The following is a 15,966-nucleotide window of genomic DNA, read 5'->3' as shown; positions in this document are numbered from 1 at the left end:
GAACACCGTTTACATATGTGGGCGGGACTTGCGTATGCGTTTGCTTCTGCGCGCGAGCTAACGGGGACAGGGCGCTTTAAATTTTTTTTTTTTTTTTTTCCTATTTATTTTATTTATTATTTTTTTATTTTTACACAGTTTAAAAAAAAAAAAATGTTTTGATCATTTTTATTCCTATTACAAGGAATGTAAACATCCCTTGTAATAGAAATAGGCATGACAGGTCCTCTTTATTGTGAGATCTGGGGTCAAAAAGACCTCACACCTCACAACTACACTAAAAAAGAAAAGAAAAAAAAAAATTGTTGAAAGAGGAAAAAAAAAAAAGCAAAAAAAAAAGCGGCCCTTTAAACCGGTTGCTAGGCAACGTCTTTTGACGTAGCTCCGGTCCTCCAAGACCATAGAGTTGAGTGAGGGCCATCTTGCCCTCACTCGACTTCCTGTCTCTGAGGATCCGGGACCGGATAGTTTTCCCCGCTGCCGGCGGGTCCGGTAAGCTGGGAAAACGTCTGGGACGCGGCATGAGGGGGGGGGGCACCTCTTCCCCTGCACCGTAAGGGTAATTCCGCGGCGAATCCGCCACTGGGACCACCCTTATCTGAAAGCCGACCGCCCGCCGTTTCAAAAAATACCGGGGTTATGGGGGCTATCTGCTGCCATAACCCCAGTATTTAGCTTTTAATGGCCGACGCATATAGTCGTTAGGCGGTCAGTAAGTGATTGCATGCATATGGCAAACAGGTGACGATGACTGATGGGGTGACAGGTGACGATGACTGATGGGGTGACAGGTGACAATGACTGATGGGGTGACAGGTGACAATGACTTATGGGGTGACAGGTGACGATGACTGATGGGGTGACAGGTGACGATGACTGATGGGGTGACAGGTGATGATGACTGATGAGGTGACAGGTGACGATGATTGATGAGGTGACAAGTGACGATGATTGATGGGGTGACAGATGACAATCACTGACGGGGTGACAGGTGACGATGATTGATGGGGTGACAAGTGACGATCACTGATGGGGTGTCAAGTGACGATGATTGATAGGGTGACAGATGACGATGACTGATGGGGTGACAGGTGACAATGACTGATGAGGGTGACAGGTGACGGTGATTGATGGGGTGACAGGTGACAGGCGATGGTCACTGATGGGTGACAGGTGACGGGCAATGGTGCACGGCGGTACTGATGGCAGTCTCTGGTGACCGGTGAACTTTAGGCTATGTTCACATGTGAGCGTAGCGATCGCGGGCAGAATCACTGCGATTCCGCCCGTGATCCAGAAATCATTGCAAATTGCGGGGCGCCTGTGCGTTGCCCGTGATTTGCAATAGCACCCCAAACGCTGTGCGATGTTGCTGCGATTTCCGCCTGCCGAATCGCGGTAACATCACGCAAACAACGCATGACGCCCCAAAGAAGCTCTTGTACCTTTTTTGGGCGTCATGCGATGTTTGCGCGGCAGGCGGAAATGGCGGCAACATTGCACAGCGTTTGGGGTGCTATTGCAAATCACGGGCAACGCACAGGCGTCCCGCAATTTGCAATGATTTCTGGATTGCGGGCAGAATCGCGGTGATTCTGCCCGCGATCGCTGCGCTCACATGTGAACGTTATGGGTGTCAATTTCTGGGCACTGATGAGGTGACTGTTGGGTGACAGGTGACATTGGGGGGGGCTGAGGACTGTGTGGGGGGACCTTTATTTGTGTGATTTTACTTTTTACAGGGGTACAGAGCAGTAACTCACTATTTCTAGCTCTTCTCCCCTCACACTGGAAACTGTATGAGGAGAGAAGAGCTAGTAACAGTGAGTTACTGCTCTTTGTTTACATTTTATGATCGGCTGTGAATGGATTCACAGCCGATCACATAGTAAACAGTCACTGTCAGTGACTGTTTACTACTGCCGGTGACAGCTGTGTTCCTACGGAACACAGTGCCACCGACATGACCGCGCTGCGCGCTCCCGATCGCGCATGCGCGGTCATCTCCCGGCCGCCTCCATTGTGATCGGCTGTGTCATTGGAACACAGCCGATCACGTGGGAAACAGCCACGCCCAGTGGCTGTTTCCCCCCTGCCGGTGACGGGGGGTGTCCCGGGGACACCCCGACACCGGCAGTGCACGGCGGCGCGCCCGCGATCGCGCGCCTGCCGTGCATTTCCTGGGTCACGTCATATGACGTCCGCCCAGGATAATAGCCGCACCGTCCCGCCGTCATATGACGGCGGGCGGGCGGTAAGTGGTTAAGGGCAAAGGAGAGATCTAGAGTCTAATAGACCCCAATTGCTTCAAAAAAGAGTACCTGTCACTACTTGCTATCATGGGGGATATTTACATTCCCTGTGATAACAATAAAAATAATTTTTTAAAAATAAAAGCGACGGTGTCAAAAAAGCACCCGTGTCCCCCCTTGTTTGCTCGCAAAGGCTCTCATGTCATATGTAAACAGCAATTGCACCATGCATGTGAGGTATGACGGCAAAAAACAGATCGAGCGCAGTATTTGTAGCAGTAGACCTCTGTAAATCTAAAGTGGTAACCTGTAAAGGCTTTTAAAATGTACATAGTTTGTCGCAGCTGTAATGCGTGCGCAATTTTAAAGCATGTCATGTTTGGTATCTATGTACTCGGCATAAGATCATCCTTTATATTTTACCAAACAATTGGGCAATATATCGTCTATTTTCCAAAAAAATTGCGCTTGGAAAATCTCTGTATGACAAAAAAATTTGCAACACCAACCATTTTATTATGTAGGGCATCTGCTTTAAAACATATATATAATAAAATATATAATGTTTGTGGGTTCAAAGTAGTTTTCTAGTAAAAAATTGTAAGAAAAAAAAAAGTTTTTTCATGTAAACAAAAAGTATCAGAAAAGGCTTGGTCTTCAAGTGGTTGGAAGAGTGGGTGATGTGGGGCATAATATTATAATATTGGGCATAAAATGGCATTACAGTTCAAACACCCACCAAATTACCCTTTTTGGAAAATAGACACCCCAAGCTATATGCTGAGAGGCATGTTGAGTCGATGGAATATTTTAATTTTTGCCACTAGTTTCGGGAAAATTACATTTTTTTTTTTTTTTAACACAAAATTGTCACTAAAAGATTTTTTGCTTACACATGCCATGGGTATATGTGGAATTACTACCCAAAATACATTCTGCTGCTTCTCCTGAGTACAGGAATACCTCATGTGTGAGACTTTTCGGGAGCCTATTTTGCAGCTCTCATTTGTTTTGGAAAATGAAGAAAGAAAAAAAAAATAGCTTAGATTGTCTACTTTCTGAAAAGGGGTTATTTTGGGGAGGGGGGTGGTTGTGCTATCTTGGTATTTCATGGCCTCCAAAACTGTGATAGGTACTAAGGAGTAAAATCAACAATTTACGCCCTTAGAAAGCCTGAAGGCACTGATTGTTTTTTGGGGTCCTGTATGCTGCTAGACTGTCAAAAATACTAACATGTGGTAACCCCGTACTCAGGAGAAGCAGCAGAATGTATTTCACATATACCCATGGCATGTTTGAGCAATATATCATTTAGGTGACAACATTTTGGTAAAAAAAAAAATAATTTGTAATTTTCCAGAAACTTGTGGCAAAATATAAAATATTCCATGGACTCAACATGCCTCTCAGCGAATAGCTCAGGGTGTCTACTTTACGTAAAGGGGTCATTTGGGGGGGGGGGGGGTTGTGCTATCTTGGCCTTTCATGGCCTCTAAAACTGTGCTAGGTAGTGAGGAGTAAAATCAAATATTTTTTAGGCCCCATTTACACCTGAGAATTTTGTAGCTCGAAATTCCAGAACACAGCATTCAAAAGTTTTGGTTGTTTTTCCCCCAGTGGACTTCGATGGCAGGGCCTGCAAAACAATACCTACTGTACTAGCTTTCTATGAGCTGAAACAACCAAAGACTCTTAGCTTAAGTGTGAATATAGCCAAATTGTACATTTTTCTCCTTTCTGTAGCCTAAAAAATTACCTTTTTTTCTATTTTTGATTTTCTTGTGAACTTGGGATTGTCATCACAGATATCACTAGCAGTGTAAACTATGTTTAGTTAAGGTTCAGTTGTAATCGTATTTGTCCTGTTGAATATATTATAATATTAAATCTAAATGCTAATACAGACCTTAGCCCATTTTAAACTCTGATACATTTAATAGAATAATGGACATTATATCTCTTTCCAGATCCAGAAAACCCATACAGCTGGACAGAAGATGACATATCTCACTTTTATGATGAGACAACTGTAATTTTCGCTGCTGATGGTAAAGTTTTTTGGTTCTGATTGTGTGAATTGTGTGTTGTTTTTAGTTGATAGAATCTTTTATTACCTACGGTATGCATCCTTACCCTAATCCTCTGACCATAAATAGTTTTTCTTTAGATTTTAGCAGTGTTACACTGAGGCTTATATAGTACTACGGTACATAATTCCAAAACATGAACATATTCTGATTCGGTGCAAGCCCCAAATAACTCATACAACAAACATGTGTTAAATTTAAAATACATTGTGTTTATACTTTATAATTTTAGAACTACACTTTTGCAGAAATAAATACACTGCATAAAAGCAAATGACCTTTCCCTTTTCTACTCTCACAAGATCTATACTGCCAGTCTATATTTACTCATTTAGTGGAGATACACTTAGCTACATAACATTGAAAGATGGTACTTGGTATTACCTGGTTATATTTTGGAATTTTTACAGGCCCCATATATCTAAATGATATGCTATGTGAATATATTGAACTTCCTTCTTTGTTGTTCTTTAAAGCAACACTGTCACTAGAGCAAACACATTTTTGAAAGAACAAAATTGAAAAACGATGGGGCATGTGTAGGGACTTTGAAGGTACCGTCATGGGACCAATACTTATAGTATCATACTAGTACACAGAAAATTCTATTTAAAGTATTTCTTTAATATACAAAAACATCATAACACAATACATACAAGGACAAGGGGACACATCATACAAAAATCAAATTGGAAATTAACATAAGCATATCCTCATCTCTCAAAGATGGAGTCACCGAGAAGTACCGCTGAGCCAGATAAATCCGGTACCAATCAGGTAGTTTACTAGGTGTACCACTACCCACTCCCCTACATGTTTCGCGGTACAGACCGCTTCTTCAGGGGTGTAGGGGTATAGACAGTTGATCAGGAGGATGGCTGCAGAGCAATTAGATAACAATTAATTACAAGACAAATATATGACGAACATTGCATCACATTATTAAGACAACTTTTTTGCACATATGGAGTAAGGGTGAGCATCACCCCATGATACATCCACTGTGCCCATTACATAGTGAATAACATAGTCAATATGTGGAGAAAGCACAATAATTTGTATAGACCTAGGGACCAAAAGACAAGCATGGATAATTCCACCTGACAGGCTGCCGGTCAGAAGATGGAACAGGTGAATGTGTCAGAGACAAACCAAGTCCCCCAGGCGGACATGGACAGCCCGTGGTCACTCCAGACGGCCAATGTGTAAAGTCCAAATGATCTGAGGATAATAATAAATCAAATAATAGGTGTAACCATATAGGGTCAGTATATTCCCAAACTGGCTATATACGTCTCTACAGAGAGTTACAACACCAGAAAGATAGGAATATAGTTACATATATTAGATATATCCATTAGTATTTTATATAGAAGATAGGGATCTTATTTAATTGAGAGATGCCTACCATTAACACAGCTTTAAAAACATCAAGGTCAGATGGTGGGGTGGATGTATAACCTCAAACGATAGGAATCCAGTATATTTGAACCCCCTTTCTCCTTTCCCTTCCCCAGCATGACCCTATTTGTTTGATAAGACTTCGACATACCATCTAGGCGTTGAATAGCTATGGGATGTTGATATGTATATATGTTATCTATTGGTGTAATTGTTTATACATACACCCTAGATGTTCCAGCCAGAAGGTTCTCTGTGCTGGACAATTGATGTATTGGATTATCTATGTTACAACAACTGTGTTCGGCTTAACAGTATGTTTTAACATGTCCAACTGATGGAAAAGTCCACACATATAATATGTTAAATGTTGTAAAAAGGTTTTATATATGTATAGACGTGGGGGCTATAGACACAGCTGGACAACAAGGGATCTCCGCTGGAGCAAGATGGCTCAGGGGGATTGGGTTGGGAGGCATATACATGTCCCAACAGGCGGGCATGCGGTGCAAAGGGGAGGTATCACCTCTACCATGGTGAACCTCCTTGCATGATAATGGATCTCCCCCCTCTGGAGAGACGCTGTGTGTCTTCCGCAGCCATCTATGGCCGCGAGCGTCTCCCGGTTGCGTAGCAACCTTGAGGGTAGGACATGTCCATACTGTTGCAGCTGCGTGATGCGCTTACCTAAGCGCATGCGCAGTCCTTGCATCGGACACCAGTACGTCATCGCGGGGCGACGTCGCCATGGATGACGCTGGTGTTGACGGCCCATATATACCCCATGTTAGACTCCGGTTAGCCGCAGATGGTGGACGCTGGCAATATCGGAGGTCCTAGGTAATGTGTATTACGGATGGTCTACTGGCCCTCATGGTTGGGGAAACTGTCTGTTTCTCTTCTCTTCCCTCCCTCCCTTCCCCTTCCGGTTCCTCCTGGTCCAACGATCTGTTCTTTATTCGATTCTGGCTTTCTTAGCCAGTTATGGCTTACCTATTTACCTACATTGGACATTTCTATTCCCTCTCTGTTTTTCCCAAGTGTGGTTCAGCATTAATCACCTGTCAGTTCTACATAGGGCTGTATCCCTCCTTGACACCCCCCTTTTTTTTTCCTTTTACACAATATAGGGATTGTCCAGCTTGTCTGGGATTTTCTTAATTTGCGTTCAAATATACTGGATTCCTATCGTTCGAGCTTATACATCCACCCCACCATCTGACCTTGATGTTTTTAAAGCTTTGATAATGGTAGGCATCTCTCAATTAAATAAGATCCCTATCTTCTATATAAAATGCTAATGGATATATCGAATATATGTAACTATATTCCTATCTTTCTGGTGTTGTAACTCTCTGTAGAGACTTATACAGCCAGTTTGGGAATATACTGACCCTATATGGTTACACCTATTATTTGATTTATTATTATCCTCAGATCATTTGGACTTTACACATTTGCCATCTGGGGTGACCACGGGCTGTCCATGTCCGCCTGGGGGACTTGGTTTGTCTCTGATTCACCTGTTCCATCTTCTGACCGGCAGCCTGTCAGGTGGGATTATCCATGCTTGTCTTTTGGTCCCTATGTCTATACAAATTATTGTGCTTTCTCCACATATTGACTATGTTATTCACTATGTAATGGGCACAGTGGATGTATCATGGGTTGATGCTCACCCTTACTCCATATGTGCAAAAAAGTTGTCTTAATAATGTGATGCAATGTTCATCATATATTTGTCTTGTAATTACCGTATTTATCGGCGTATAACACGCACCGGAGTATAACACGCACCTAAATTTTAGGGCAGAAATTTCAGGAAAAAAGCTGAAATTTAAAATAAACAGCTTTAAACTCAGAACATTTTTTTTTTATTAAATGTAGTCTTACCAGTGCCCACAAATGCAGCCTCATCAGCGCAGTGTCCTTAAATGCAGCCTCGCCAGTGCAGTGCCCATACATGCAGCCTCGTCACTGCAGTACCTATACATGCAGCCTTGCCAGTGCTCATACATGCAGCCTCGCCAGCGCCCATAATTGCAGCCTCGCCATCGCCAGTGCCCATACATGCAGCCTTCGCCAGTGCCCATAATTGCAGCCTCCCCATCGCCAGTGCCCATACATGCAGCCTTCGCCAGTGCCCATACATGCAGCCTTTGCCAATGCCCATACATGCAGCCTTCACCAATGCCCATACATGCAGCCTTCACCAGTGACAATACATGCAACCTTTGCCAGTGCCCATACATGCAGCCTTTGCCAGTGCCCATACATGCAGCCTTCACCAGTGCCAATACATGCAGCCTTCGCCAGTGCCAATACATGCAGCCTTTGCCAGTGCCCATACATGCAGCCTTCACCAGTGCCCATACATGCAGCCTTCACCAGTGCCCATACATGCATCCTTTGCCACTGCCAGTGCCCATACATGCAGCCTTTGCCAGTGCCCATACATGAAGCATTTGCCAGTGCCCATAATTGCAGCCTCGCCAGCGCCCATAATTGCAGCCTCGCCAGCGCCACTATACACAATCACATCGCTTTTAAAAATGTCCAGAAAGCAGTGCCGAGAGGTAGAAGGGGGCGGGCGGCGCCATGGAGAAGGAAGGATGTGCTCCCATCGGAAGTCCTATGATTGACGTCGGCATAGGAGGCGGGACTTCTGATGACAGCGCGTCCTTCCTTCTCCTTGGCGCCGCCCACCCCCTTCTACCTCTCGGCGCCGCCCACCCCCTTCTACCTCTCGGCGCTGCTTTCTAGACTTTTTTTTTTTATATCGGCGCATAACACGCACAGCTACTTTTTCCTCCCTTTTTAGGAGGAAAAAGTGTGTGTTATTCGCCGATAAATACGGTAATTGTTATCTAATTGCTCTGCAGCCATCCTCCTGATCAACTGTCTATACCCCTACACCCCTGAAGAAGCGGCCTGTACCGCGAAACATGTAGGGTAGGGGTACACCTAGTGAACTACCTGTTGGTACCGGATTTATCTGGCCCATCGGTACTTCTCGGTGACTCCATCTTTGAGAGATGAGGATATGCTTATGTTAATTTCCAATTTGATTTTTGTATGATGTGTCCCCTTGTCCTTGTATGTATTGTGTTATGATATTTTTGTATATTAAAGAAATACTTTTAATAGAATTTTCTGTGTACTAGTATGATACTATAAGTATTGGTCCCATGACGGTACCTTCAAAGTCCCCACACATGCCCCATCGTTTTTCAATTTTTTTCTTGATTAAATTGGGATGTGGTACCTTTAATTATCAATATTCAGTTCTGTGAGCTTTTTTTGATTTGACACATTTTTGAAAGAGGCTGTCTGTAATCAAGAATGGTCAACACTTGTCAGTCTTGCTGCCAAGCCTTCAATTATTGCTGTCTTGAGTTGAGCTGGCTGAAAATGTTTTTGCACACGCACTTCCTGATATGTTAGATGCCTGGTTCCCTGGTGCCTACTGTGGTTAAGTTTATGTTCTATATTGACGTAGAGAGCCTATAGGATGAAACCAAAAAATGTAGAGAGAGACCAAACATGTAACACGCAAAAAGTATTAGATGCTGAAATTTTAAAAGCTATAAGGTTCCATTAACGCTTGTATGACAACTGTGATGCAACTTTGATATGACTTTGGCTTTGACTAGTGATAATGGACAACTGTTGCACACAAGTTGCATTGTATAACATTCAGGTACAACTTTCATGAACATTTTGAGGGTTAACATTGAAGTCTACGACCCTCAAGTGGCATGAAAGTCAGACCAAAGTGGGGCATGAACTACTTTGAATTTGCTGCAACTTTAAGTCGCTTATATATGAATGGCTATCATTGGAAAATATGGGGAACGACTTGATGTCCAAAGTTACATGGCAAGTCGCACAAGTGTGAATGGAGCTGAATAGCTGTGAGTGGTGGCATATACAGTAGGACAGAAAGTGTTTTCTCTTCTTAATACAGGCAATCGTTATTTAAAAACTCTTTCCTTTTTTAAAGAAAAGTAAAGTCTCTGTAATTAATTATTTTTAATGTACATATGAAGGAGAGCAGATTGTTGCACATTCATATCAATGTCAGTGATTTGAAACGAAGCGGTTTGAAGTTATATATGTAGATGAAAGTACAAATATAACATATACATATATTAGACTGTACATGTACAGTCATATTTGATTATTACAAAAGCAAGCTATGCTTAGGAGTGATACACAGTGATTGGGCTCTGCTGATCCTCTTTCTTTTCTGATGTCCTACCAGACCGTGAAGCTAATTTAACTAAGGGGTTAAGAATCTTCACACAATAAATTGTATAAATATTAATTTCAGTTAATCTAATCATGTGAAATGCAAATTTCTGTTTGCCTTTTCCATCTGAAAATGATTGGGTTATTGAAGTGAATAACATATTCTTGTGTAAAGATTCTTAAAGCGGAGTTCCAGTCATTTTTGTGTTTATTAAAAGTTAGCAGCTACAAAAAGTGTAGCTGCTGACTTTTAATAAACAGCCACTCACCTGTCTCACAATCCAGCGGTGCACTCACCCCAGCCGCTTTCACCCTATGTCCTCCCTCGGCGGTGCAGGCATCTTTACTATGGGCACCCAGCTGTGACAGCTTGTGGCTTCACAGCCAGGTGCCCACTGCACATGGCTTAAATGGCGCTGGGCTCTATGACTGGTTCCGTAGTCCCCTGGGACCGATCATATGTCCCAGAAGTCTTGGGAAGGGAGGGGGGAAGGAAAACTTCTGCTTCTGATTACCTAAGGAGACCGGAGTGGAAGTGGGAGCAGGTACCTGTCCAAATTGGGTACCCGCTCCCCCCTCCTCCCCAAAAGCTCCCTTTCACAAACAGGAGTCAGAGAGGAGGCCTTAAAAGCAGAATTTCCCCTTTTGGGTGGAGCTCCGCTTTAACTCCTTTAGTAATACAACCCAATGATCTGGCTAGTAGAATACAAGAGACTCCCTACAGTCTCTAAATAAATGAAACACCCACAATGTTCATGGTATTCAGAGACTATGTGATCTTTGCCTAAACTTTTATGCAGGGAAAGCTAGAGAGGTATTTTTCCCTGGAATAATGTAATTTGATCATGCTAACATGCCCCTACTGATCTTTGCAAAATCTGAATTTTAACAATGGTTCATTTAGAAATTCTTAGTCACCCAGTTTCAAAGTAAATGCTTTTTATTGTATTTTTCAGTGTTTTATGATGACGACTTTACAGATGCACTCTTTAAAACCCTTTCCCGGGTGACACATTCATTAAGAAGTAATTGCGTTATTTATTTTTCTATGGAGAGGAGGTATGTTATATAAATTTGAACATATTGTCATGTACCTTTATTTTAAATATATTTTTATAAAGTGAGCTGGGATTCTTTTTTCCTGCTACTGTGACAAACCACATTTGCAAATGAGTAACTTCTCCCCTTTTTAGCTTAGATACTTTATTGTTCAGTGCTTTTTGCCAGTCCTGAAAGAACCTAAGGTCTTCCATCTTGTTCTCCAGAGGCAGCAATGAATGGTCCTCAATACTACATAGAAGGGTACTTTACTTCCTTTATGACATTAGCACGTTTCTCTGCAACATTGTACTCTGAAGCAGCCTTTTTCAACCAGGGTGCCTTGAGGTTTCCTAAACATTGCCCAAACATTGTACACAAACCAGCGTATGGGTGAAGCCTTTTAGTTACAGAAAACCACAGGTTTTATATGTTCGCCATTACAACCTTCTAGCTGCTGACCAATGGCATCACCAGTTGATAAGAAAGATGTCAGTCGCCTGAAAAGCATCCATGTTTGACCCTTCTCTGCCCCTCTCCATCAGCATTGAGGGCACCTTAGCTTAGTGATGGAGAAAAACTGAGGGAGAAGAAAAACTTTGGAATACTAGTCAGTACCAGTTTGCAAAGGCGTATTTGCTTTGGATGAATATATCACCACTAATGTTGGGTGTCCTACGTGTGTGGATGTTGCTGCATTATGTAAAACTATTAGCATAGTTTTTACACTTTAGAACGGGGTACCTGGAGACTGTCCATAATTTTTAAAGGGTGCCCTGACGAGAAGCACTAATCTAATGCTCAGACCATCATGATGAAGTACCTCTGGGAGTGGGTTGAAATTACTCAAGGTGTAATTCAGGCCCAGCAACTAGAGAAAGCAGATCAGGATTTGCTAATGTGTCTGGGTTCAGTTTGCAGACACCTTGTAGAATCCTTTTGTGAAGCTTGAAACCCTTAGTGAAAACTTGAAAACTAAAAGCCAAGCCCCCTTGAAGTCTATGGAGGTTACTGCTTATAGTCAATTCTGGGCATTCTCAAGACTTAAAGGCAAGGGATTATCAAAAAAGGGTATGGGGCATTTTGCACTAACATGTACCAATGAAAAATAAATAAAGGTGTACTTTTAATGGGACTTTGAGGACAGCATGGGAAAAACAGCAATCCTTTCAGCTACATGTTTGGGAAATGCCATGTATGTGGTGTTAAAGAACTGTACAATTCTCGCAGAGAGTGTCTGTTACACTGTATTCTGGCATCCCAGATCTTGGATGCCTAATCGATTTTTTAACCTTTACTTCTAGTTTGGCTTAAATACAGCAGCAGCACTCCAATCTGATTAATTTCAAATTGTGTTTGGTAGAAATTGGCTAGCAACAGTATATTAAAACTTGAATGGGGAATACATAGAGACGAGACAGGTTTTATCTAGAAATAAACATTAGATTGTATTATTTTTGAGGGACAACAGCCAAAACATTTTAGAGGAGCTTGGCAGTATGTGAGCAATTTGGTTAGGCCATAGAATAAGACAGGTTTTAAATAAACAAAAGTGACATTTTCAAGGGTGCAAAGCAGCAGTCATTTTTATGACTGTAATACTCTCTTTTTTTGTGGCTTGTGCTACACAACAGTGGCAGGTACCCAGCTGCTCTGATATTGCCAAACAATTATGCAGTTTGCTGCAGTTTAGTGGGAGGAGTGTTAATATATTGGGGGGGGGGGGTGTTATATATGATGATTTTATTTGTGTCAGGGGTTATTTTAATAATTTGGAACTAATAAAGTGTTTTACTATACAGTGGTCTGAGTGTTGGGATATAAATTTTTCATTGCATAACTTTTGTTTGAAGTTTTCATATTTTATAATGAGGTAGAGTCTAAACCAGGCATTTACTGTAGATTTTAGTTTTTTTATTCATAGCTACCATTAAATTTAAGAAATCCCCTATATTTAAAAAAATAAGTGAAAAGCTTGTCTAAAGTGAGATGCATAGTTTCTGAAAGCCGATTCGTACAGATGTTTTATTACAATTGTTTTTTTTTTTGTTTTTTTTTTGGGGGGGGGGGGCACATTATTTTTAAATTTTGTATTTTTTTTTTCTTGTAATGCTGTAGCTGCTCGAACAGAGGCAGAGAGGGTAACACAAGCTGGGTGATACCTTTATTAAAAAAAAAAAAAAAAAAGTCCAAAGCCTATACACTACCTTGTTCTCTTGCCGAAATAAAAAAGTCTTCTTGCCCTTTTAAAACATGGGGGGAAGGCATGCAGCAGCAAATAGAGATTGCTCTCTCTCTCTGACCTCAGGGAATAGCAGGCAGAAGCAAAAGGTTAAGCATTGCATCATAAACCATAGGCTGCCCATCTGTTTTGTCATGTTTTGTGGGTTGTGTTTGATATGTGCAAAGAGAGATCACACAAATACTTATAAATATAACATTTATTAAAGATAATGACAGTCACAGATATAGATAAAGAAAATATCACAAGAATACTTAACTAAAGATGCTGTTTCGCCATGGAGTCCCTTTCTGCTTTTACGCTGCATGTCTAATGCAGCTCTGTTGTGAGACTAATGGCAAACAAAAGGAGACAGGGTGCCCAGATGGCCAATAAATGGCAAAGCCTGTGTGCAGCCTCAGCAGCTCTGTTGGGGACTCCTGGGTGCAGAGCCTGATAGATGATAAAACTGAAAAAGGGGGGGAGCGCTTCTGGTTATGGCTATATAAATGAAGTTATGTTGAATCCAAACTGAAAAGAGACCGCTCCAGGTGAGATGGTGTCAGGTGCTGGTCGGATCCATAATCCAAGTGCTATTTGATCGAAAAGAAAGTGACCGCACTCCGAGATGGAAATCAAACAGGAGTATATTTATTCCACATCAAAAATAGGCATCAAACTTCAAACTGTGAGACATAGGACAATAGGTAGACACGTTTCACGACTAAAAATGTCGCTAACTCATTACCAAGTTTTATTCTGAATGTGCACAGACCACAGATAAAGATACATATGCAGCTGAGAGTAATAAAGTTAATTGGATGTTCATTGAAATGAACCGCTGCTAAATATCTATGGTCTGATTACATGGACAGAATGGCCCCCAATCAAAACCAAAAACATAATAATAAAAGTAAAATAGTGCATAAGTGCAAATACAAGAATATACAAATCAAAAATGTGAATGGTCACTATAACACACAAACTTTATCATACAATTCACATAAATATATTGCTTCTATATATAAATATATTAGCATATATAATTGAACAAATTCTAACGTGTATTGTTGAGTGCAAAAATATAAGTTAATTAATGAGCAGTGTATTGTATTAGTATTAGTATCGTATGGATTTTACATGTATTTATATTTATTAAAATGTATAGTTTTGAATAATTCAAAAAATATATTTTTCAATATCTATGTCTATCACTAGCATTTATTAATGATATCATGACTATATGTTATATCTATACAATCATACATTTATATTATAGATTTCCATCCCATTCACATGCCTGCCATGGTTATTACATCACTCAACACTCATTATGTCTATAACATTTTTCTTTAATATATCTTTTTTCTCATATACTGTGATTTTTACAACTTTTTATAATTTTTTCATTATTATTTTTAATATGTTATATACATGAGTGTTTGTAGTTACCATTTCTATGACCCATATAACTACTCCCACTCTCTTGTCCTCTTATCATCATTCTTCTTGAGGAGACATGGCCATGAGAGACGTCTATGCATACATTTATGTATACACGTCAATCGGGTTTATGTCTCTTCTGGCTTATCTATATATATGAGTTTTTCCAGATATATAATTAAACATTGAACATTAAACATGAAATATTTAGATTTTTACATGTATGGGTATACAACACATATACGTGTGTATATATATATATACATGTATACACATTTTAGATAAACATGTATGTTTATGTTTTTTCTACTTGTAGGTGATTCATCCCAAAAAGTTTTTATTCCTAATCCCCATTTTTCCGTTCAGTGGTCGTGTAGGATGATATAGCTCCTTTTCCCCTCTTTCTTGCTTTTTAGCAACAATTATATGGCAATTATGGCTACATGCATTTATAGTCTGTCAGGTCCTTTTTACACTTTTCTATACATTTTTGTATACGAATTTTAGTTAGAACGAATATTCTACATATTTTTAGGACCTTTTGGTTGACAGATCTACACTATACAGTATGATCTCCTACACTATCCACACACTGGCCGATCCGAGGGGGTGGTTTTTCAGAAGCAATACAAGCTAATTCAATATGGTTTTATTATACGCAATGAATCGCTATACAGCCAAACTTTTGTAACCGGTTTCTTCCCCTCCCTCCCTTCTATTATCACGTAATATATATATTCATATTACCAACCAGTAACAATGTATATATTTTTTGTATACTACATGTTTGTGGTTTTAAACATTGTTTGGAATATATGTCAATGAAACATTGTATTTGTATTTGATTCACATCATTTGAATCCTTACTATAGTTTTATCACTTCATATTATACTATTTCAATAGTATATATATATATATTTTTCCATGAACACATAATGAATAGTGTTTAATTATTTACACTTTATCATTCATCACTTAGGTTGGAGTTTCCCTTGATGGGTATTTTCATTTCATAATTATCTATACATATATAATAATTTTTCTTTTTTTAACAACAATTAAACCCATCCTTTATTATTGGGGTATTCAATATCGGTCGTCGTTTTTTGATCCAATACCGATCAGTGATTTTTGTGCACATCCCTTTTTGTTTATTCGTTCACATTTATATTCACAGTTTTCAATAGGGGGCACTAACATCACTAACGATGGTTTCACACGATCATTAATTATCACATCACTAAATACTTTTTTTCATATGATTTTATACAC

General features: G+C 40.3%; 1 protein-coding gene across 2 annotated transcripts in view; it reads left to right on the top strand.

Annotated features, from left to right (window-relative positions):
- METTL22 (methyltransferase 22, Kin17 lysine) overlaps window positions 1-15,966 on the top strand; it is a 407,031-nt gene that overhangs the window by 311,198 nt on the left and 79,867 nt on the right. For both annotated transcript variants that reach the window (XM_082261015.1, XM_082261014.1), the window contains 2 exons: window positions 4,220-4,300; window positions 10,948-11,050. In XM_082261015.1, the coding sequence (XP_082117141.1) occupies window positions 4,220-4,300; window positions 10,948-11,050 (184 nt within the window). The remainder of the gene's footprint in view (window positions 1-4,219; window positions 4,301-10,947; window positions 11,051-15,966) is intronic.

The sequence above is a fragment of the Pelophylax lessonae genome, assembly GCF_965119305.1.
Source record: "Pelophylax lessonae genome assembly, chromosome: 6".
NCBI classification, from domain to species: Eukaryota; Metazoa; Chordata; class Amphibia; order Anura; family Ranidae; genus Pelophylax; species Pelophylax lessonae.
This window is presented reverse-complemented; position numbering and strand designations above follow the sequence as displayed.